Source organism: Bidens hawaiensis, unplaced genomic scaffold (assembly GCF_021521415.1).
Source record: "Bidens hawaiensis isolate Kalapana, Puna unplaced genomic scaffold, B.hawaiensis_p1.1 tig00020504_1, whole genome shotgun sequence".
Classification (NCBI taxonomy): Eukaryota; Viridiplantae; Streptophyta; class Magnoliopsida; order Asterales; family Asteraceae; genus Bidens; species Bidens hawaiensis.
The window spans coordinates 116,234-142,703 of NW_027493131.1; the positions used below are offsets into that span (position 1 = coordinate 116,234).

The 26,470-nt window shown below is 36.1% G+C and overlaps 2 protein-coding genes and 1 pseudogene across 2 annotated transcripts; all 3 read right to left on the minus strand.

The window, feature by feature from the left end:
• Positions 1-10,355: 10,355 nt before the first annotated feature.
• LOC143560884 (uncharacterized) lies at positions 10,356-11,288 on the minus strand. Its single transcript, XM_077049079.1, has one exon. It carries the CDS (start codon positions 11,286-11,288, stop codon positions 10,356-10,358), a length of 933 nt encoding a protein of 310 aa, XP_076905194.1.
• A 132-nt stretch (positions 11,289-11,420) lies between these two features.
• LOC143560885 (uncharacterized) lies at positions 11,421-12,372 on the minus strand. The gene is made up of 4 exons (XM_077049080.1): positions 12,253-12,372; positions 12,014-12,205; positions 11,841-11,921; positions 11,421-11,681 (listed from the first exon to the last, which is right to left on the minus strand). The coding sequence occupies exons 1-4, from the start codon at positions 12,370-12,372 to the stop codon at positions 11,421-11,423; spliced, it is 654 nt and encodes a 217-aa protein (XP_076905195.1).
• A 12,905-nt stretch (positions 12,373-25,277) lies between these two features.
• LOC143560879 (brassinosteroid-responsive RING protein 1 pseudogene) lies at positions 25,278-26,067 on the minus strand (annotated as a pseudogene).
• Positions 26,068-26,470: the final 403 nt, after the last annotated feature.

Below are 26,470 nucleotides of genomic sequence, written 5' to 3' on the forward strand. Positions count from 1 at the left end.
GTAGATTTTTTTAGGATAAGCAAGGTTCAAGTTTGGAGATGCTTGATGTATATAAAAATATACATCTTCTTACCATCAAATAATCTCTAAAAACTGTATCTTCTATCGTATAATATAGTTAACATAACTACTTATCATGTTAAATTGCATTTTCAGGTAAATCCAAACCTCAAACGAAGAACGAATGAAAAGACAAAGAAAAATCAAAGAAAACAACATAACATGGGGTTGTGCTTCAGAAAACATGGGGCTTGCTTCAGAGAACATGGGGGCTTCAGAAAACATGGGGCCGTGCTTCAGAAAACATGGGGTCGTGCTTTAGAAAACATGGGGCCGTGCTTCAAGGAAACATGGGACCGTGCTTCAGAGAACACGAGGCCGTGATTACCTTTTAGAAAAGACAAAAATCTGTAAGAAAAGACAAAATATTGGACAGTTGGACAGGGGTCCGTGCTTTAGAGAACACGGGTTTGTGGTCACCTTTCAGAAAAGACAAAAGAAGAAATAACAGACACTCAAAAACATGGGGTCGTGCCTCAGGAAGCACGCACCATGCTGAGTCACTATGTACGATCTGACAGAGCATTTAATGCAACTGGACACCTGGACACGGGGGCGTGCCTCCTCCTACACGGGGCCGTGCCTGGTCCTCCAGACTACCTTTAAATAGAGTAGCATGTTGCACTCATTTGGTGTGATTGAAGAAAACTTCTATACGAGTTTCCCTAATAAAAACACCCACTTTACACTCATATTGAAGGTTTTGTGGAGAGTTTGAAAGCTTGGAGGTCATTATCTCCATCATTCATCATCACCATCACCCATCATCATCATCATCATCCATGACTATTGTAGAAGAAAGATTCATCCATATTTGGTTAGATTGTTCTAGTTTGATCATGTGTTTGTTATCTTCATCTATTTTAATGTTCATAACCATGCTCATTATGAGCTAAACGCCATTTACCATCTAATTTCTATGAAGAAGCTTTGTTTTACTTGATAATTATGTTGAACATGAGATTTAGTTTGGTAAAGTACATGGTTATTTTGCAATTATCCTTTGATGAAAAATGTTTTATCACTTTAACTCAATACATCAAGGTTGATTATTAACAATCATTCATGATTCACTCATGTTCTTGGAAATTGGGAATGATAAAAATAATACCTTGATAAATTATTCAAGATAAAACACGGATGATTATATTGTACTTAGAAATGATTTGATATAAGCTATGATCTATTTCTCTAGTTTTGATAATTCTGAAATAACATTGTTAACACGATTGCTTAGGTTATCATGCTACTTAAAGAAATCATATGTTAATGGAATGTGTAATTATAACCTAATTAAATAAACCAAGGGGAGGTTGTGTGACTAAACTATAACCACCCAAAGTTGTTAGAATTGGTATTTGAGAAATCAAAGTCATTCCTAATATTTCTATTTTACCAAACTACATGCCTACTTAAATTGACATTCTCGTGGTAGTATGAGATTAAGCAAGGGTGGACTTGAAAATACGCATGCTACTTTCTTTTATGTCATAGAATATGTTCACTTAAAAATGAAGGGCTATTCTATCATATATTATTAGGGCAAATTTATCACATGTTTACTTATAATCATCAAGGAAGAACGGAGTGGATTCTTGATCTTAGATGGTAACCTTCATATAATTGATTTACTCATTTAGAATTTCTCGTCTTGTCACCTATATATTATATATAAGTATTCTTATAAAAAATTTAAAAATCAACCCCAAAATGATTAAAACTCTCCGATTGAACTAAAATGAAGATTTATTATTAGAAACATTTGTGTCCACGGATTGATACTTGGTTCTTACCAATATTATTCTACATATATGATAGGTACACTCCCCTATTTTGTGTGTGTTTAGTCTTAGTAGAAATAACTTTTATAAATTTAAAACACGATATTGTGTGAAAGCTAAAATTCCATTCCAACCATTTTAAGCAGTCAAACGCAACCACATCACCAGTTCAGTCAAATGGGTTTGTTTAACAACTTGCTTCTTGCTCAGCCGATTTCTTGATCTTTAACTCGTTTTTTGAAGATTGTAAATTAAATCTAGACCTTATCCTACCATTATTGCTTGAATCCTTATCATCAAATCATCATAAAGCTCTTTAATTGGTCAAAACCCTTGATCCAAGCCCCAAAGACTATCCTTATAACTAGCTTTGTAATTAATCCAATTTAACCTTGTTATTAATGATTCTTGGCCTATATATACTAGCCTCTACCTCTACAAATATTTTACCACAACTCAATTAACTCTCACTCATGCTCCAGCTCCCTTTTTGTGTTCAAGTTAAAGGTATGACTATTAAAAGTAAAATTGATCAAGTCTTGCTCTGTCGTTAACTAATCCTTGGATAATGTTTGTTTTTATTTATGAAACATAACTGGTCATAATCATATTGTCAAACCCTTTTGACAAATGTGGCGAGGAACCAAATTTTGTTAGTCCGCTTGTTTAAATATCAGTTTATGTTCATGACTAGTTTTACAAGCAAATAATTTAGAATATAAGTTTTATTCTTTCAACATGACTTTTTCATCCCAACCATGTTAGACACCAACCCGACCCAACCCCGGGTTCATGCCCGACAAAAACGAACTACTCGCATAATATTTATTTTCTTAAACCGAGCTAGGTTCGGAAACAAACCAAACTCATTCAAATTCATTAACAAATATTATAACCAAACCTTTTGTTTTATAATTAAGAATATATCTTTAACAAACATTTCGTTTTAAGAATTATAAAATGAACATGTCGGCCACTGTTTCCTTATTTACTTCAACCTTATTTTAATGCTAGTTATTTATTTATCTAAGCTCGCTCGTTGAACCGAACTTTGTTGGTTCACTCACTTAAAGTCATGTTCTCTTATTTTCTCGCCTCGCTTATTTATAACATGTGAGTTTCTCACACCCCCTTTTACTTTTATTATGTTGGGGGTAGCATACATATTCTAGCAAAACACTAGTAATTTTTTCCTCATTGCCTCAAACTACAATTCACATCATGGACTTATATGTTATTACAAATTTGTATGAATTATGCCTCTTTGATTGATTATTGTTAACGCCTTGCTTACGGTGCGCGCATATAATGTATATATGTGTGAACCCTCGGGTAGGCAAAAGTGAAATTGGACTAATTTTGGTGTTATTTTACTAATATCGTGAAAATAACGTCAAAAGTGGCAGAAGGTTAATCAGGCATCATGTGGTGGCATTGATAGCCGAAAGATAAGGGTACATGCACCAATCAACAGGTGTCCTGATGATTGAGTGTTATGTGCATATGTCCAAGGCTTAATGCAAAATGACTATCGAGCCGGGGGTCTCACCAGAAACAGTCTCTCTATCCTCATGGGGTAGAGGTAAAGCTGTCTACATCTTACCTTCCTTAGACCCTACCATAGCTTTGCTATTGGTGGGATATACTGAATATGATGATGATGATGATGATGATGATTGATTGACTTATTATTATTATTATTATTATTATTATTATTATTATTATTATTATTATTATTAATATTATTATTATTATGTATTGTTGCGTCAAAGCCACAGTAGTCTTAATAAGAATGATCATACGCTCCCCTTACTATTTAGACTTTATGTCAAATAGAGAAGGGTCTCATCGATATTTTTACATATTTCATTACTTGCTCGTTTAATATGCATGTTCATGGAATTGTATAATTTTGCCTCACATTATATTACAACAATTTGTGAGAAATTCACTAACTATTTTTAGTTGACATTTATTTTATATATATGCTACAGGTATGAATGTTTGATGAAATTATCAATACCAAAGACATATGATTGTCTTTAGGTTACTTTAATAAAATGATGCAATAGTTAGTTTGTTTTGTTATGATGTCATTTTAATTTCGAACCTGTATATTTGAGATTTAATATGATAACGAGAATATTGTCGCTTTAATAATTGTCTCTTGTGATTTGAGCAATATATACGATACACCCAAACGTTAATTCGACGGTAGTCGAGTGTGACACCCTCGGCTATATGGATGGGAGCACAATACAGGTTCGATTCTTAAATTGAGTGTTCTACGCCTAACTTTTCCGACGGGTTTTATGTGCCACGCTATCAGTTGACTGTATGTTGACCCATCTAATAGCTGGTAAGATCACAAGTCTACCCGTCATTAAGGAGGGAAAAAAACCACTTTACCCTTAACATAGTTGATCAAGTCAAAATCCAACTACTCATCTTCATCATATTCAAATCATGAGTTAAATTGATGTATCCATTTAAGAACTAATCCGCCATTAATTCACGTCCATCTCCATAACCTCCACCATAACCTCTTCATGTATGTTAGTATAAGAACTAAGGTGGATGGAATTATTGTTAGAACCCTAACTTCGCTGGAAAACCCTAATGTTCTTTGTTCAAGTTTAAAATTCGTCTAGTAAGGCTACGTATTGAAATCAAGATATTAGTGCTTTTGATCATGAAACAAGGACGAGTTGAATGATGTATTTCATTACCGCAATTGATGCTAGATTCTATGAACGTCGGTTCGCCGGAGTAAATAGGAACATGCAGCTAGATATCATCTTCGTGCATCACCACCACCACCACTACCGTATTCTAGCACCACAACCTTCGTCACCGTTGCGCCTTCTCCATCACCATCAACCACCACCGATCTACCTAAGTCAACACCTCAGCCGCCTTTTCTCCGCACAGACCAACAACACAGACTCACTACCTCCTATTAAACTGAGTCCATGGAGCGTTGGATTTCATTGATGACTTGCATGGATATCCGAGTTTCATGGAGCATTTAGTCTATTTAGCGATGGTGGCTTGCGTGGTGGTGGTGACGATGGTCAGATTTTCATAAACGTAGTGAAGAAACACGGATCTAATCCTTAAGGAGTTAGATCAATGAGTCCACAAGATACGGGCGGGTAACTTTCAATCCAACTATATGAGTCCGATCCTATAAGTCCAATTACGGAAACCTGCAAAACAACCAACGTGAGCTCGTTATGGGAAGGACAAGAGGTACTTGAAGTATTTAAAGAACCGTTCGTGGGGATCGAATGAATACCATATGGAGATGACGAAGGTATTTATAGCCAAAGCGTTAGGGAATATTATTGGTCCAGCTGTCCATTTCCAGAAGATGCTTTCCTAACAACCAGGACATGTGTTTGCATATGATAGGAACAGCTAATTGGCCATGTGCATGGTTGTAGCAACCTTGCCAGCTGTCCTTTTCTAATTGGTTATTGCATCACGTGCTTTCGAAGGAAAGACACTTGTAAATCTTCTAAAAGTGAGTTAGTTACAGCTGCCCCTCTGACGTCACCCTCTGGTCACCTTCGTGCGTGGGGATAATATCCTGCGGATGATTTCTGAGGACATTTTGGTCAACCCGCAGGTGGTCTTTGGAATTTATTTTAAACTTTCCTCAGACTTTAGTTATGCGGGTGATTGAAACATTCTGCAGGTGACTTTTGAGGAAGTCCTTGTCTACCCGCAGATGATCTTTATCGGTATTTGATTCTTTTTGCCACCCTAACTCTATAAGTCCCCCGGTCCATTGTTTCTTCCGCGTGAACTTTTATGCGGGTGAAATTTTGGACTTAAGATCTTTATGGGGATTTTTGAATTTTCGTTTTTGGTGGAGATATTCATGTCTGTTATAACCATGTAAAAGGAGTATGTGACAGCTTGCAGGCGCCGAATGATTGACGTGACTCTGTGCCGGCTGTTAACTGTACCACCTTTTTCACTTTTTATGGTTTTTCCCGTGTGATGTGGCGTAGCCCCATTGGACCTTGTATTTCTCTCTCCACTGTCACGTTCCCATCGCATTAACTGCGATGGGTATAAATAAAGCGGATACATTTCACTTGTATCTTTTATCGCCTTCAACACTTCATCTTCTTCTTATTTATCTTCACATCTGATCTAAACCTTTCCTTTTTTCACAATTTCTCGCTATTTTCCATTATCGTCTGAAACAATGGCAGGTGACAAGATGACCACGTCTTTGCCAAATATAGAGACGATCGAAATAAGTTGGAAACGACTGGAATTCGAAAAGCTCAGTACCACTTACGGCAAAGCACCGGAGTGGAACCAGAGTTCCCGACTGCCGGTTCAACTGCTGATAAACGTCCAACCGGCAAGATGGTTGCTTATGTTGACTTCTTTTCACACGGGAATCTTCGGTTTCTGATAACCAAATTCCTGGGTAATATATTGACCGGCCACGGGACCTATCACAGGTCCACCCCTTTAGCCTAATGCGGATTCGCCACTTCGAATTCATTTGCAGGGCTAACAATATCATGCCCAAAGTTGAAATTTTTTTGTTTTTTTACAAGATGCATGGCCGCGGTGGGTGATTTAATTGTGCCGTAGTGGCCAAGAGGGCTATAGGTACTGAACCTCCACGTAGTGCTTATTAGTGGAGAACAAAGTTTTTCTGGATACTGGAGGATGTGGTCCCGATCACAATGGTTCGTCTTCTGGCCTATGAGAAACTTCCGGAGATGAACAATGCCTCCTTTGAGGGTCAAGAGTGGTTCAAGACCCTGATTCAGAAGCCAACACCAATGCGGTCTATTCCTGAACAGGCCCTGGTGTGGGCAGGTATGAGTCCTTATGGCCATCCCCAGATATGGAACCGTTTTTCCAGAACGCGGATGAAAGTAAGTTTCTCCTATTTCCCATATTTCTTGTTGTATGTTTTTTGTTTATCATGTTTGCATTCTCATAGGTGAATGCTCGATGCTTTATGCCCTGTTGGAGAAGACTGTGGGGGTGTGCACAAAAGCGTATTCACGATGGCTCTACCCATCCTTGATAAGACGCGGGATCTTTTCCTCTTTCCCATTAAGGTGAGCACCGAGCCGGTGGTGTCTGAGGCGATATTCCAATTGGGTGTGTTTTCCTTGAACCCACGACCATTAAATGCTTTAACTTCGGACGGGGTGATTGTACTTTTATCTTAGAGTGATGAATCATCGCCCCTCGAAGAATACTATTCCGATGATACGCTTAAAACTTCGACTATTATGCGTGCTCTGGTAGATCTTGAGCGGAAGAGGAATCACCGTTCTTCCAAGGCAAGTGACGTGGAGGGAAGCCACGCTCATGCCGAGGAGGAACCGGCGAAGAGAAAGAAACGGGCATCTGGCCCTAAAAAACAAAAATTTAGCCTCTCAGATCGAGTGAGGGAGCTTGCTATGCAATATCCTGCATGTAAGTAGTTGAGTTTATGGAACATTTTTCTTTTACTTTATGTTTTTGACTCTTTACATTAGTATTCGTCATTTGCAGGAACCATAGATACACCTGATCAAGGTGTATCAACTCGGAAGCAACCATCCCCTCCTCCATTGATCGTTATACCCGATGATGCGTCTTGTTCAAAAGAGAAAGAACCAGTTAAAGATGTTAAGGAACCAAAGATGCAGGAATCTCGCATCACTCTCCATTCTCTCCACCACAATATCCACCCCATTTTCATTTTCCTCACCAACACGCCCAGCGGGTGGTGGGAGGCTTCCTATTCCCAACACACAAGTGTTTATTATTACAGAATGACGAATCCTGGGGACGACGATCATTTATACATACCGCACTAGACCTTGGCGAAGGGATCCCGTTCTTGTCTTGGCTAACACAGTGGCCAACAGGAAATAAATTTTGCGAGAATGGCTATCTATGGGAGAAAAGTGGGGCAAGATGTCCCGGGCAACCGAGGAAGCCAAAAAGCTTGCTGAAGAGAAACGTTTAAAGGCTCAGACTGCCCAGTGGCAACTGAAAGATGCGGAGATTCCTTAGCACGCTGAAAATGATCACCAGGCCACTGCGGCTCGCGCATGGGAAGAGGCCTGTAAAAAGCAGAACACTATCCTTTCTGCCGCTTGTGACGAGACCAGGCGCAAAGAGTCATACTTGGCTATAGCTTTATATGCCAATGTTACACTAGAGATGCAGGTAACCAAACAAGGTAACTGGATTCAATCATATGAGGAGGAGGCTAGGCTACAAAAGGAGCAGACTGAGGAGATGGATAAAAGGGCAGAAGACCTTTAAGCCGCTTATTCTGCACTTGCGGAAGCTCACGGGCAGCTGGAGCAACGTGCAAATAAACTAAATGAGGATAACGTGCAGTTGGCTGATGGGTATAGGGAGATGGAGAAGAGGGCCAAAAAGGCTGAGGAGGAGAGGCAATGCTAAATGACTGAGGGCCTTGCCTATGTATGCTTCTTTTCTTTCCTTCGTCTCGTTTCTCATATCTTCACCACTTACTGATTAATATATTATAACTATTGTTAGGTAATTGACCATATCAAGGATGGGCCTGAGTTAGTAGACTGTCTTGCTACTTTACTCAACCCCTCGTCTCAAGCCGGCCACAAGGTTGGTTTTGAGTAGGGCGTTGAATATATGAAGGCCCAACGGCCCCTTGAGGAGCATCCGCTGCACGGCCTTCACCTTCGGACGATACACCTTCTACTCCTCCGACCTCTCCCAAGCCGCATACTCCTCCCTCTCAAGTGCAAGATCAGGAAGACGCAAACGTGCAAGATCCTTTAGTGTAATCATGCTACAATTGTGTTTTGTAACTATTAACTTTTTTGTAATCCCATGTTGACTAATATAAGAAGTTTTTATCCTTTACACTTTGTCTTATGAGTAATATAAGTGTTTAGACTTAGGATCTTCTTGTATGTTAATAAAGAATTATTCGATATTGCGATCTTAAGTATAATGACTCGCGGGTCACTTCTGGCATGCAGACCAGGAATAATTTTATTTGATACGTGAGTCCCTTCTAGCGTGTAGGCCAGGAATAATTTTATCTGACAAGCGAGTCACTTCTGGCACGCAGGCCAGGAATAATTTTATTTGACACGCGGGTCACTTCTGGCAGGCAGGCCAAGAGTAGTTTTATTTGACACGCAGGTCACTTCTGGCACGCGGTCCAGGAATAATTTTAATTGACACGCGGGTCACTTATGGCACGGAGGCCAGGAATAATTTTACTTAACACGCGGGTCACTTCTGGCACGCATGCCAGGAATAAAAATAATTTTAATCATAAGGCATATTACGGCTAAATGATTACTTGAATAAAAATGTCACGTAGGCCAACTTACAAGGGAATGCTAGACATAAAGTGCTACGCGCATCTACTGGTGGCACAAAGACTGAAAATAAAAACAACTTGGCTTACATATAACACTTTTTAACTGGGCAACGTTCCAAGTTCTGGGGACTTCAGTTCCGTCTAACTTTTTCAACTTGTAGGCTCCTTTCGATAACACTTCTTTTATTCGATATGGCCCTTCCCAATTTGGGGCTAACTTGCCAAAGGGCTCTTGTCCCGATTCTTCATTATTGTGGAAGACAAAATCTCCCGCATAAAATTTGCACACTTGAACTTGAGAATCGTAATATTTTTGCAGCTGACGCTTATAATTTTTTTCACGAATAAGTGCTAATTCTCTTTTTTTTCAAGGAGATTGAGGTTTAATCGCAGCTCTTCCTCATCATTGATGATGGAAAACATTCTTGCGGATGGTATCCCGATCTCAACAGGAATCATAGCTTTAGTGCCATAGGTTAATCTGAACGGCGTTTCTAAATTACTTGACTTTTTCTGCGTTTTAAAAGCTCAAAGTACATGGGGTAATTCTTCAACACATCATGTCTGTTTAGTTCCCAATCGAGACTTAATTCCATCCTTAATGGTTCTGTAAGCTCTTTCTACTTGGCCACTGGCCTGTGGATGAGCCACAGATGTGAATACCTAAGTAATCTGAAGTTCTTTCAGCCATGCTTGTAATCCGTCATCTGTAAACTGAGTCCCGTTATCGCTGACCAATATTTGCGGAAGGCCGAAGCAGCATATGATGAATTCCCACAAAAACTTTTTTATACTCGCCGCGGTAATTGAAGCAACCGGCTTAGCTTCGACCCACTTAGTGAAATAATCAATTGCCACGATAAAAAACTTGACGCGTCCCAGAGCTTCTGGGAATGGTCCCATAATATCAACAGCCCATTTCTGGAATGGGCATGCGGATGTCACCGGCACTAACTCATTTTTTCGCCTTAAAGTATTGGGGGCATGCCGCTGGCACGAGTCACATTTTCTGTTTTCTCTAACCGTTTCCTTATGCATTCCCGGCCAGTAGTAATCCGCATTCATTATCTTAGCTACTACCATTCTTGGACCCGCATGTAGACAACAAATTCATTCATGGGTTTCTCATATCAAGTAATTTGCATCTTCAGCGACTACAAGTCTAAGAGCGGACCCAAGAATGACCGGCGATACAATATCCCAACTTGTACTTGATAATTCAAGGCCTTATGTCTTATTTTTTGAGCCACAGCTGTTTCTTCTGGAAGTGTTCTGGATAACAAATAAGCAATAATTGGTGTCACCCAGGATTCAACTAATGTTTGTATGACCAAAGCCTGATGCTGCGGTACAGATGGATGGTAAAGAACCTCAATGCGGATATCTTTTGCAAAGTGTTCGAAATTAGTGGAAGCTAATTTACTCAAAGCATCTGCAGACTTGTTTTCGCTTCTTTTTATTTGGATTACTTTGCAAGACGAGAATTGGAGAATAAGATCTTTCGCTTGTGCCAAATATGAGGCCACCACATCATTATTTGCTTCATACGACCCGTTGTTCTGTCCCGCTATTAACATCGAGTCTACACGTGCTTCCAAGTGTTTCATGCCCAGATTTTTAGCTATCCGTAGGCCTGCCAAGAAAGCTTTGTATTCTGCCTCGTTATTGGTACTTTTAAAGACCAACTTGATGGCATAGGTAAACTCATGGCCTTCAGGATTAACCAATTTAAGGATTGCGCCTGACCTTTGACCACTTGAAGCTCCATCCGTGAATAATGACCAAATCTGATCGCGTTCAGGAGGTATTGGAGTTTTTTGTTCAATCAAACATTCTTTCTCTTTATTTTGTGGAACCTTTGTGACGAAATATGCCAATACCTGACCTTTAATTGCGGGTCTAGGCTTGTATTCAGTTGAATGTTCTCCCAGCCGGATGGCCCACTTTTCTAACCTCCCAGATAATTCTAGTTTTCTCAACACAGTTTTCAGTTTGTATCCCTTCAAAACATTGATTGGGTGCCCTTGGAAATATCTGCGGAGGCGTCTGGCTACATAGACCAATGCCAACACTAATTTTTCAAGCATTGAATATCTGGTTTCCGCATCAGTCAATGTTCTGCTTAAGTAATAAATCGGTGTTTGGAAATTTTTCCTGTCTGTCAAGAGTACTTCCCCAATGGCTATGTCGGATGCTGAAAGATATAAAGTCAATGGTTCTCATGCCTGTGGTGCGGTCAAGGTGGGTAAATCTATTAAACATTTCTTGAATTCAAGAAACGCCTGCTCAGCTTCCGCAGTACATTTGAAGTGTGCCTTCTTCAAGCAGTTTATTAATGTTGACACGAATTGGAAGGATTTAGCCGTATGATTGGCTAGAAACCTATTCAGATCCACTAATCTTCCATTCAATGTTTGCACCTCTTTGAGGGAAGAAGGTGAGGGCATGCGAGCAACTGCCTGAACATTTTCAGGATTAGCCTTGAAAGCCGCACACGTAACAATAACTCCTAAGAATTTTCATTCCTCCATTCCAAATGAACATTTGCTGGGATTAAGCTTCATGTTAATCTTTCTGAGGGTATTAAATGTTTCTTCTATATCCCACAACGTCTGGTCCTCTTCTACGCTCTTTATTACCAAATCATCTATGTAGACTTCTAAATTGTGCCCAATGTGTTCTTTAAAGGCTTCATCCATCAAACACTGGTAAGTTTCACCCTCATTTTTCAAAACAAAGGGCTTCATTATGTAACAAAAAGTGCCTTGGTCAGTTCAGAATGCGGTTTTGTCTTCGTCTTCTGCCGCCATACGAATTTGGTTATACCCTTTGTAAGAATCAAGGAATCACTTAAACTTGAAAGTGCCTCCGCATCCACTTTCAAATCAATTTCAGGTAGTGGGTAACAGTCTTTAGGACATGCCTTGTTCAAGTCATTAAAATCAATGCACATCCGCCATGTTCCGTTGCTTTTAAGAACAATGACTGGATTAGCAACCCATGTCTGATATTGGATTTCTGAATGATACCAACGTTCAATAGGTCTTGGACCTGCTCATTCATGGCCTTTGTTTGTTCCGGTCCCATTTTATGTTTCTTCTGCATAATTGGAGTAAACGTTGGATTAACTCGCAACCCGTGTTCCGCAATCCTCCTTGGAACCCATGTCATGTTTGCGGGTTGCCAAGCAAAGATGTACATGTTCTTTGTTAATAACTGCATCAAAAATGTCCTTACTATCTCAGAGATAGAGGGACCTATTGTGATTACTTGTTCTGGGAACTTTGGGTTCAATACCCACTTCTCTGGTTCAGTTCTTGCTACTTGCTTTGGTAATTTACTTTATTTTGAACTCCCCGTCGTGAAACAACGTTTGTTCACTCGAATAATTGCCACGCCTGTGCGGGTTGGAACTCCTACTGCACCGTGAGCTTTAGATGCGTATGAGTTAAAGTCACAGATTGCCCCTAGCCCTAAAATTATATCATGCTTGGACTTGGCAAGCAGTACCAGAAACTCTACATCCTCTGTTCGCGAATTCATACCGTCGCTAAGAGTCCCGGGGAAGGAGATAACTCCCCAAGGATGCATGACCTCATACCCAAAACCAAAAACTAGCGCATGAATATGTTTTAATCTTGCCTTATCTTCCTCATCTAGTTGCTCGAAACACTATTCATACATTATATCTGACATACTCCCTGTGTCGAAGAAAACATATTGTGATCGATAGTGCCCAATCAGGGCAGTGACTGTCAGCGGGTTCTTCATGCGTGGGACCCCTTTGAACCGCGGGAATACTACCGGTTCACTTTTCCATTCTTCATCATCAATTTCCTGCCTTTTGTATCCGCTGATTCGGCTTCCTTGGATCATATGAACTTTCAGAACCTTTATTGGCTTTTTGTGCGGACCAGGATTGACTTGTGCGGGTGGTTTGCGATTTGTTTGCCTCACATTTTTCAGCAAGTGTTCCAATTTCCAAGACTTAATTGCAATTTCAATTTCATTTCTCAAGCTGACGCAATCGACTGTGTAATGGCCTATGTCATCATGGAACATGCAATGCTTGTTAGGATTGAGATGCGTTCTCTTTATGAGCGGTAGGGGTTTTTTGAAATTTAGTTATTCTGTGGTTAAAATTTCCGAATGTGTTTTTGTCAATGGAGTCCAATTGTTGTTGTTTTGCATGAAATAACGATCTTTACTTTTGTTACCTATAAGATATCACTTCCGGTTGCTTCGAAGCTTCTGCAAGAGGCTGAAGTCTAGACCAAATTGATCCTTTGGCTTGCTTGTTCATCCGCGTACTTTGGAACTCCACCTTAGTCGTTTGCTTAGGAATTTCAGACCCCCAAAGTCTTTTCTGTCCTGGCAAAAATTTTTGCGACAGAAATTATGTCATCCCACGCTTTAGGCATTCCATCTTTACCTGTAAGCAACGAATCAAAGCATTGCTCTACTATTCTTGCGGAAAGCTCCTCTCAGCATATCCTCACTGATTCCTCCGATGTTTAAACTTTCTTCGTTAAACCGAGAAATTAAGTCTTCGATAGACTCATTGTCTCATCTAACGACGTCTAAAATTTCAGATGGATCTCGAGTGTGCTTCTTTTGTTGTCTAAAATGTTGGGAGAACTTAGCTACTAGATCATCCCAACTTTTAATCTCTCCATCCGATAATTTTTTGAACCATTCCCGAGCTGCCCGGTTAAAGTTAGCGCGAACATGTGGCACTAATAAGGAAGATTCCAACCACTGACTCCTCCCACTGCCACAAAATTGAGTAAGTGATCGCTTGGATCAGACATTTCATTATACTTTCCTAAGTTAGTAGGGATTTTCACGTTGACCGGGAATGGAGTCGCGGCAATGCGTGGGACAAACTTTGACTTCTCGGTAAATGTTGCGCGGCGATATGGTTTTGTGAAATCTTCTTTCGCATCACAGCAATATTCCGTGTGTCGAACCATCGCACGCGGGCGACTAATTTCTTCTCTTCTGTAGATCTGACTATCACCGCTAAAATAACTGGCATCATCTTGGCGATATTTAGGATCTATCTGGCTTTTAAAGGCATAATTCTGATCGTACTCAATTCTGTGGGAAGATTCCCGTAAAACTGGGCGACCTCTGTCAGGACCTCCCCTTCCAATTTCTTCCTCAGAGTATCTCTAGGTCCGGAGACTTTCTCGCATATGGATCATTCATACTGTTGGATAAGGAGATGGAGATCTCACCTAATCGTCATCGTACACCAAAGTTCACGCCCGAATCCTTTCTTCATGCAGCATGCACTCATATTCAGCTAACGCCCTTTCTTGTTGCATCCGCAACCATTCTTCTGGAGACTGAATTCCTTTAGGTCTGACGGTCTGGCGATGAGTTCTAGCTGGAAGAGAGTCTACAGATCTGTCTTCCAGATTTGGTTCCTGATTTTCTCAACGCTTCTCCGTCGTCACTCGTCCTAAATCACCCAGAGTCGGACCTCCGGGTGCCAAAGCTCCAATGGAACGTCTGGTTAACGCCGGAGTTTCCATAGGCCCTTGAAGAGATTGACTCATATCGTTCAGATCAACAAAAAACTCTTGCAATTCTAACACAAGCACGGATGGCGCCATATCGTTCATATCAACAAAAAACTCTTGCAATTCTAACACAAGCACGAATGGCGCCAATGAAGAAACACGGATCTAATCCCTAAGGAGTTAGATCAATGAGTCTATAAGATACGGGTCGAGTAACTTTCAATCCAAATATATGAGTCTGATCCTACAAGTCTGATGACGGAACCCTGCAAAGCAACCACTGTGAGCTCGTTACGGGAAGGACAAGGGGGGGTCTTCCCGTAACCACCCTCCTTCGTGAGAATAGGTACCATTCTGAAAGAGAGAAAAGTACTTGAAGTATTTAAAGTAATTCTTGGGGAGTGAATGAATACCTTGTGGAGATGATGAAGGTATTTATAGTCGAAGGGTTAGGGAATATTATTGGTCCAGTTGTCCATTTTCAGAAGATGTTTTCCTAACAACTAGGACATGTGCCCGCATATGATAGAACGAGCTAATTGGCCATGTGCATGGTTGTAACAACCTTGCCAGCTGTCCTTTTTTAATTGGTTGTTGCATCACATGCTTTCGAAGGAAAGGTCCTTGTAAATCATCTAAAAGTAAGTTAGTTAGTTAGTCAGTTAGTTAGTTAGTCAGTTAGTTAGTTAGTTACAGTTGTCCCTCTGATGTCACCTTCTAGTCACATTCGCGCGTGGGGATAATATCCTGCGGATGATTTCTAGGGACGTTTTGGTCAACCCGCAGGTGGTCTTTGGAATTTATTCTTAACTTTCCTCGGACTTGAGTTATGCGGGTGATTGAAACGTTCCGCGGGTGACTTTTAAGGAAGTCATTGTCTACCCGCAGATGATCTTTATGGGTACTTGGGTCTTTTTTTCTACCCTACCTCTATAGGTAGGGAGAGGGGGAGGTGGTGGGGATGATAATCTGGGTGAGGGAGGACACCATTGACTTTTTTATTATTATTATTGTTATTTATTTATTTATTTATTTATTATTATTATTATTATTATTATTATTATTATAGAGAGAGAATGACTAAAATTCCATAACCGTCAGCTGGCCAAATGATGGTAAATTGACGGAGTGGCACATAAAAATCCGTTGGAAAAGTTTGAGGGCACAGACCACTCAATTAAGAAATCGGACATGCATTGTGCCCTTGCCCATATAGCCCAGAGGCACAAATCATAATTTTCTCCTTTTTATATATATGAAAAGTTACCACAACAACTTTTTATAATTTGAATTTAGGAAAATGAAATGATGGAAGGATGAAATGTATTTTTGAAAAAAAAAATATTTTTTAGAGATAGGATATGGTTTGATGGGTGGATTGTGAATGCTATGACATTAAGTTCATATGTAATTTAGAACTTTTATACAAAAAGTAATATGGATTTAAGAGGTTTTTTTGTTATGTTTATAACTCTAATTTAATTTTTTTTTTTTTTTTTGAAAAAGTAGAATTTTTAACTCATGAAAGAAAGAAATAAGTTGTGCAACTTGTGTATTTCAAGCTAAAAGTTGCTAATCTAGGGGTCCCTATTCGGGTTTCGTTAAGACAAATTTGCTAAACAAGTAAAAACCAACACAAGTTCATGATTATGTTGTAGCTATTTTTATGTGAGTTGAGTTGACAGGTTAAAATTACTCGCACGAAGTACAATCTATTGTATTTAAACACTCAACCATAATTCAAACATGTTTAAACACTTGCAATCCTGACATGATCAATGTAACTCTATAATCCAAGGATAAGTCAAGTCTATAGATCAAAAACTAGCCATAAAGTCATGTATATCTACCTATACTATTAAAACAATTGAGATTGAGTCCACGTGGCATTTTCCTATTGGTCTATTTCATATGTTTTCAAATTTATCATTCACTTCTCTAATTTTCTTAACAATAAAATAAATCAAAAAGAATATCAATTACTAATAATTAATGTATTATTAATGTATCTACCTATACTATTAAATTAATAGGGATTTGAATACTTGGTTTCATCATATTGGCCAATTCCTATAGATTCCATATATACTATGTATTCATAGATTTTCTTGAAATTTAAATAGTTCAAAATTAAATTATAATTTTTTATGGACAATAAATGACTTAAATTTTTAGATGGAACCTTTATATTTTTATTTTGTTTTAAAGACAATAAATGGCTTAAATCTTTGTTTAATATTTTAAACTTTTTGTATATATGTTTAAGAAAGGTATTAAGTTTTCAACGGTTTTAATGTTATACCTATAATCTCGGACATATATTTAGCAAATGACATATCTTTTGCAATTACAATTACTATTGTTGACTTGAATTCAACACAATTTATGTATATTTTAAAAACCTTTAAACGAACTTCTATATTTAAAAAAGTTAACAAAAATATGATTTTCTTTACCACCCTATATAATATTGCAGCAACACAACACTATTTTCACTATAAGTCCTTTTTTCATTTTGATTTTTGTTAATGTTGTAATTTATTTGATTTCATTTGATTTTTGTTTTCTCAATCTGAATACTCATTTATTTATTTCATGCATCAATTATGTAATTCTAAAGGGGACAAGAAAGGCTGTTTTACGATCGTGTAAGCATTTTTTTTTTTTTTTGCATTTTCTACTATTAATGTATTGTACGTCTTAATACTTTTACGTTTTTAGCCATCACCTAATTGGTGAATCTGATTCGTTTGCTAGAAAGGCATATGGATAGGTAGTACAAGGCTTACCATTGGAAGCTTCTGGTTTGGTGGTTATTATGAGATTAAATCTTCTTGATGTAATTAATCATATTGTAAGTTTAATCTCTGTTATACCTTGAATGAGATTGGAAGAATTAATGTTATAGTTCATTATGAGAAATGTTAATTTCATATATGTAAAAGGTTTCATGTACAATTGTAGTCTTTCTTTTACAACTTTGATCTACGGGTTGCTGTTGAATAGTTGCATTCTTTATATGTCACAAAATAGGTAATAATCAATTTTGCATTTGTGTGAGTAAACTCTAGATTTAGCCGAAAAGAATTTTGCAACTAACTCAACATTTTGGAAAGATAACAAGAGAATAAGTTGTACAAGCCTCTTAATAAGTAACAATTTTAGTTTTACAAAACACAATAATGATAAGATGAGTTCTAGCAAAAATAGATAAATAAGGAGGCTGAAGGATTATAGCTTCGTTACATTTGGAATTATGATAATCGGAAAAATTATGGCAATTTTGAATTTGTTTTAGTACAAGTTGAGTTATGGGATAGTTTGAATTTAGTTGAATTTGACCTAAAAGTCAATTGATTAAATAACGACACTAGATATAATTAAAGTTTTTGAATTAATTTCATTATTTTTATTATGTTATAACAATGTCTGTTTTCCTTTTTCTGAATTTTATATCATTTTTTTAAGCTTGCAAACTTTAAGAACATATGTGATTGTACTAACACATCCTCATAGGTTAGTTGATATATACAAAGATTTGCCAGTTTGATATGTTACTTATTATATAAACATTAATAAAAAAATATGGGTCATATTGCTGCAATTTGTTATTAATAGTAGATGGTTTCTATTTGTTTTGGACAACAATACTATCTTCAACTTATCTTAGGTCCTTCAATTCTAAATAACCAAAAAACATTGATACATGTTTTAAAGAAGATCTCAATATGATACTACTACCTTTTTTTTTCTAACCTCTATATTTGAATGTGTTATTTTTTTGGAACCTGGTAATTCATACATATAAAATTTTTGTTTTAACTATTGTGTATGTTATAAATAAATTGTTTGGTTTTTACATCGAAATATTTAGAACTCAAAACCGGTTTAAAAACAGTTCGTTTGGTCAATAAAAGTCAAAATCAGTTTATAATTTGGTTTTGGTTTGGGTTGAAACCGGTTTCTTGTTTAGGTTACGATCGGTTTTGGTTCAGGTTTTCCCGGTCTTTGCCATGTTTTAGCCAGTTCAGGTTCAGTTAACCGGTTTGGAACCGCTTTGTTGGAGAAAATTACAAACCGGTTTTGAACCTACGGTTTCAATCGGTTCCAAACCGGTTTCTACATAATTGGTTTCAAACCGAAAAGTTTCGATTTTCGGGGTCGGTTCGATAAACCAGTTTATTTACCCACGTCTAATTACATGTTTATAAATGTTTTCATAGTGGAAGGTTCACTTGATTGAAGATGCAAATTAACGGTTGACCAATATTATGGATAGCTTCTTGTTGGAAATCTATTATATTAAGATTCATCTTTTAAAAATAACATAACTTAATATGTGACATGATTATGTATTATGTTGATGGAGTTTCCATTGTACAAAATCTTTGCATAGTGGAGTACAAACAAAAGATGCAGACCAATTTTGTTAGCAAAATTCTTATGTGACATGCTAGGTGGTTAAATGAATGCTATAGGAATACAAAATCATGTAAACGGAATTCACCTAAAAAGCAATAAATTAATGTTTTCAGTTGTAAATTGTTTACATTGTTCACCTGTTTTTAAAAACAAATGTAGGATTGGATGAGTTGTAGTAACTTTACACCGATCTAAATCATGCAACTTTATTTTTTGTGTTTGAATTCTAATTTGTTTGAAGTTTTTTAACTAATGTTATTTGTACTATGTCAAGATTATGCTATCATATTAATTGAAATACATTAGACATTAAATCCGGTATTTACATAAATAACCAATAAATTAACATTGCTAACATTTTAAAACTTACATAATCAATTAACTTTGTATATTTGAAAAGTTGATTATTAGTTGTTAAATTAGTTGGGTTTTTTTAAATAAATGCAATAACATTTACAGGTTTATATTTCTAATTTTTTGTACAATTATATATAATAAAATTTTATAGACCGACAACGACCAAAAAATGATAATTGAGATTAATAAAAACCAATACACTATATATTTTACTATTTTTGGTTGTCTATAAAGTTTTTAATTAATTAAAAAAACTATACTGTGTTATACTTTTAACTATTAAAAATGCAGAACATAAATTTTAAAACTTGTATAATCACTTAACTTTGTATATTTGGAAACAACTAATTATTAGTTGTTAAATTAGTTGATTTTTTTTTTAAATGAATGCAATGAGATATCCATGTTTGCGTCTATGATTTTTTTGAATATTATAAAATTTTATAAACTTTTATTTTGGAGAAGCATTTAATACTTTTATGCGTTAAAAATCTTTGTATTTTAACTTCTATGATATTTCGTATAACCTCAAAATATATATTTTTTGATCAAATTGAAATGTTAATTTAACTATTAAAATGTTAAAATAGATTTATATAACTACTTTAAGTATACTATACGGTATATTCTAATTTCATTCAATAGTTTGAATTTTAAATAAATAGATATTTATTTTTAATCAAATCAATATGAAACCATTTTTACGTTAAAAATTGTTCGACTATTAATAATAACATTTATTAAATCAATTATAGGTATGAAGTTTTTTTTTGCATCTTTACAAATCTTTCATATTTATATGAAACTGATTATCTTGAAATCTTGAATGCAATTGAGAATAATATTTCTTTTTTAATTAATCAACCAAAAATATTTATCTTCATATATATACTTTCAGTTTCATACAAGAAATTTTATACCACACATTTTCATTTATTAAATTCTGCAATTTCATATTTCTTATAAGGTTCATTTCTATTACTCCAGTTATTTTATTCATTCATGTTATTGATATTGTTCATGCATTTTAATTATCAATTTAATACTTTGTATTTTTATTGTTTTACAAACAACACAATGGAGCCAACAAACATAACCATGTTTAATGAGTTGGATGTTCTTAAGAATGATTGCATTCTCAAGGTTCGTATATTGAAGTTATGGTGTCTAAAGGACAATAATAAAGACTGGTCCATAGAGATGATTTTGCAAGACGAGATGCTAATTTCATATTTACAAACATATATAATCTAATTTTATGTTCGTTACTACTTACACATAATAACTATTATTTTTTATATTTTATTTACAAGCTTTTTTGTTACATTAATTATATAACGGGGTAACCGAAATCTGACTTAAGTCAAGAAGGCTTGTATTCCAAAGTTTGATGTTTATCTTGGTGAGAAAAGGGCGTTGATTGTTAGGAAGACTTCACTATGAATAAAAGAAACTTCCATTTAAATCGAAAAGAATGCAGCTTCCAGTTATAATTTATTTTGTAATGACCATTAATAAAAGTCAATGTCAGTCTCTAACAAGAGCTGACATATGCCTGATAGACCCCGTGTTTACATATGGTCAACTTTATTTAACTTTATCAAGAGTGAAAAGTATAGACGGTATTAAAATGTTTATATTATACAAGGAATGTATAATTACAAATAAAACAACAAATATCGTTTATAAGAAAATATTAGTAGTTTATGAAATTTACGTTTTCAACTTTTGATTATGTTTCTAAACATTGTACTTTGAATGTTATTTTAGTTTAACTTTATATATGACAATCATGTACTTTCGTACAAGTATTATTTACAACTAAATATCATGTTGACGTCCTAGAAAACATATTATAAATTATATTGTCTTTTCAGATTACATGTGTTTGTTAGACAATTTCTATATTTTCACCTGTTTCGTACACGGGTCAATAACCTAGTATATATATATATATATATATATATATATATATATATATATATTTAACAACTACTTTCATTAAAACTAAGCCAAAGCCAAAACCATTCCTACCGAGACGGTAGCAATGGCCGGCACCTAGAACAAAACCGGAAACGAATTACATAACCAAAGATTTCCACCCATCCCAATCTAGATTGATACATCTCGCCCATAGTTGTCAATAACAAACATATCGCTTGCTATAGCGCGGTATGTTGTGATGCGTTGATTCATCGCTATACTAGGTTTATCAATCATTTAAAGTAAGAGTAGCGATATCTAGGGGTTTTTTCTGGTCAATTTTCAATGAACCGATGTTTAATTTTGAAGAATCAATTTTTAGTTTCAGTTGAATTAGGTTGTTTCAAAGAATCGGTTTGTCAATTTCAATTGAAACGATGGTCGATTTGTTGCTTCAATTGAATCAATTGTCAGGTGGTTGTTTCAATTCGTGGTTTCAAATCAATCGATAGTTAATTGGTTTTTTCAATTTAACTTGTCTTTGAAATATCTTCAATTTTCAAACTATTGATTGTCATTTTACAAAGAATGGATGTCAATTTTTAATTGAATTGGGTTTCAACTGTATCTATTGTCAATTTTCAAAGAACATGGTCAGTTTTGATATATTATGTCTTTTAAGTATTGTGAATTACATTTCTCCTTTGTTAATGATGTTTAATTTCATATTGAATCCCCTAATTATTTTTTTAAAAAAATCTACAACCTTGTCGTTAAACACGAAATAGCGGGCGCTATTTTTTATCCCTATCGCTATGTAGAATATAGGTAGGTTGTTGCTATTTAACGCTATTTTCTTTTGACAACTATGGTCTCGCCCTATTTTTAATCCATAAGAAACTCAAATGCTCTCTAGACACTTTAACAATCTTCACAGGCTTGTTTTTAAAAATATGCTCGTTTTTAATCTTCCACAAGTATCAAATGACCACAATAACAATGGAATATACCATTTTTCTTTTATGCCCCAAGTTTGGAATCTGTTTTACGGCCTCAATTAAGCCTTGGACTCCCTTAACCTGAAAAGGTTTTAATACTGCACCACTTTCCAATTCTTTGCCACGCCACACTCACGGCATAGCAAGATGTAATAATATGGTCCGCCGAGTCATCTGCAACAAAACAACTACTACACATATCCAGACCAAAAAAATATCTTTCTTTTTATCAGATTATCGCTTGTTGAAAGGAGGTTTTGAAGGGCCCGCCAAACAATCGTGTTCACCTTCATCAAAACCAAATTATTCTATTTTAAGATGCTCTTCGACCATGGGGGATTAACTTTTTTTAACACAAAACATCATTCATATATTGAACAAAATGATCCAATTATAATAGATAGATGAGTAAGCGGGCAACAAGCTGCACCGCCACCCCTTTTAAATAGTAAAAGCAAAAGAAAAAAAAAACAAGAAGACCTCAAAGCCCATATAGGAGGAGATTAGTATAAAATAGATCTACACAACCCCATTTTCGTGTTTTAATGGAATGCTTGGTGCCTAAAAAGGTAGGTTTGTGGCCTGGCGAGCGGGGATCGATCAGTTACCAACGTTCGATGCTTTGGAAAATAGGAATATTCCGGTGAACTCGAAGCTTTACCCGATTTTTGGAGAAATAGAGGAATCGGTTGAACTTATTTTTTATCTCGTGTGGCCTCGCACAATCCTTGTGGAGTGTGATATCTCAATGGTGTAAAGTGCCCGCCTTTTTCTTGTTTAGCTTTCGGGTCTTGCTAGATGTTCAGAAAGTTCTTGGCGTTATCAAGAGTTAAGGCTAAAGTATTTCAAGTGATTTGTTTGATTGCGACATGGTGCTTGTGAAAAAAAAAAGAATGACCTTGTTCACAATGGGGTGCCGATTCGGATTTCGGGCTTGGTTGAGGAATAAAGACATTGATCTTCCTTTGGATTAAAAATAGGGGGGGAGAAGAGCTACCTCATTGGAAAAATTGGTGTTGTTTTTGAAGTGTAGAATATGTTTGTTGGTTTGCCTATTTTGTTTTTGTTTTCGGTTTAGTGGTTGTTGGTGTTTGTTTCTCTTTTAGCATCTTGTTGGTTTTAATATAGTTTTTTTTTTTGGTAGTTCAGAAAAGGTATAAAATAGATTATATTTTGAAGTGCAAAACTAAACCAAAATCAAATTCGACCAAAACTTCATTTTTATACAAAAAGAAAATAAAAAATAAAAATAGAAACCTATCTAAACTTTAACGAGTTGACATAGTGACATTTATTTTTTACATCTAGTCCCAAACCTAACTCGTTTATTAAATGAGTTAGACGTGTCACTCCAACTCAAGGCATGTTTATTTTCATAATATAATTATTACTCTCAATTATATTGGTTTATAAAATTGGGATGCATGTTTGTTCACCACAAGTGTTCAATTGTGAATTGTTATGAACCCACTATGATGTATGATGACATGTTTTTAGGTATGAGATAATATCCTTGTGGGTAAGATGCATGAGTTTGAAGGCAACTTGTCGTTTGGAACTAAACTAGTTTTTCTTGGACGACACCCATCGACCTGTTTGCTCATGGGGACCTTGTGTTTCTTCATGATATACATTAATCTACTTTCATCTCACTCAAACCAAACATGTTACTTTGCTTCTTGAGTGTGTTTTTAAAGTCTAAAAAAGGGGCCATTAATTATGCATACATCAATTTATGTATACTCAACACCATAAAAATATATATAACACGTTTGGCCATTTTGTCTTTAAGAAAAACACTCAACCTAGTTTTAGTATATTAAAATTTTCAAACTTGTTTAAACTATATCTTTACTTGTAAGTTTTTTAAAACATAATTAATAACACAATCATTGCTTATTGCTTGTTATGAAGACGTGGAACATCACCTTTAACTGTTTTAAGACTCTGTGTAATGAGGCAAGTTAAAAGAGTCAAGTTAAAATGTTATGTGAATAGCGAAGATAAACTAGCATACCATTTAACAATGATGTATTGGTTTTAACTTGAATTTGTTAAAGTTACCCACCCCCAACCGTCTCTTTCTTTCCATTTAACTTGACGCTCCTCCTTGGCGGCCGCGTAATGGCTTTAGCGCTCACCAATGGTGAGGTGGACACGACTTGGCTCCCAAAACCCCAACCACTATACATAGTTTTAAAGTCTTAAAACTGTCTTAAGAAATACAAAAGTTTATATCTTGTCAGATTAATAAAAATTATCCAAGTTAACATTTTCAACCATTTGAATAACGCTTTATCAAATCTTAACTTGTTTAAAGTATGAAAAAACTACTTTTTTAGAAAATGTTTAAAGTATGAAAAAACTATTATTTTAGAAAATATTTATTATAGAGGCGTATTTAAATAATCAATTCATGGGTTTTAATATCCTAAAGTTATGGGAAATAACTCTTTTTATACGAAATAAATAGGTAAAAACACACTCTTTTAATATTATTAGTGCAAAATAACTATTTCATACAAAAAGAGTAGGTTAAAAACACACTCTTTCTAATATCCTAATACAACTCAACAAGTCAACATCCACAATAGTTGGTTTTGAACATTTAAAGCTCACATGAAGTAGAGAGAGCGGAGGAGGAAGGGAGTAAAGGTGGCTTTGTGGAAAAACACCCTCGTTAGGAGGTATAGGGGCCGTTTTATTGAAGAACACCCTCAAGTGACTTTAATAAACGGGTATGAAAGAACGGCGCTTAATGACGCTTTTAAAGCCGTTTTTAACCAAACTAAAAAAAACATTAGATTGAAATAGAGAAAAAAAAATCAAGATTTCCATTAACTCTTATCCACTTTTTCATCTATACAATATATGCTTCTTTTTTTTTTTCCTTTTCACGAAAATATACATTATAAAATTCTCTAACCTCTTCACCAAAAAAAAAAAATAATAATAATTTCTAACACACTAATTACAAACTACTAACCAACGATGACTCCCCATAATAATCAGCAATCCCAGATGCCGCCCACAACCTTTCATTAAACGAATCTTGCAAACTGTCAGGTACAAACGTTGTCCGACAAAGCGGACATGTTTTCTGATCATGATCCATCCAACGGTCCAAGCAGCACCTATGAAATATATGTCGACAGTTCGTAAGTTGCCGGATCTCATCACCCGCATCAAACTCATACAAGCAAACCGCACAGCTCTCGGGTGGGTCCACCAGCTCCGAGAATTTAACCACTGGGAGTAGCTCACGAATCAGGACAGCGGACACCGAATGAAAACGAGGAGCGGGTTCGGTTCGGGCCGGGTCGGGTGAGAATTCGGGCTCGAGGAAGTCCCCGAGCCCCGCGAAACGGAAAATGGAGGAAATGAATCTGCGGATGAGACCTAAAAGAGTCAAGATGTGAAGGAGGAGTTTGGGGAGGTATAGATCAGTGTAACCAACTGGGAAAACCCATGGATGAGTTTATTTATTATTGGTTTGAGTTTGAACAAGAGAGTGAGTAATGCACTTGTATATATATGGAGAACAGAGGGGGTGAAATTGAAACATTGGGAAAGTTGAGGGGGTTGGTTGTAATCTGGTGAGACATATTTAAGAGGTTCATGTTCATCATGATTGTCATGCCCAACTTTAATAGCCTAATCATGTGGACTAGTTAGGATGAGAAATTGATAAAAAGGAATCATATAATTTTCTTTAAGATATGATGTGTTTTTATAAAATTTATTAGTCCTTTTTTTCTCTTTATTTAGTTACTTGATGTAACAAGGGATTCATGATTTTTTATCTAAATGTTTGATGTTTGGAGTCACTCCCATGATAATTATGTAAATAGCACATGAAATACGAGTATTAGATACTTACACACCATATTATGTATCAAAAACTTGCACACACATAATGAAAACCAACGTGTTATCTTTACACAAACTAAACTTGTAAACAAACGGAGTTGCATGAGTGGTTCTTGAGATCGGCATGTTAAAAGCACAAATAAAACTTAGATGGGCTCTACACAAACTTAA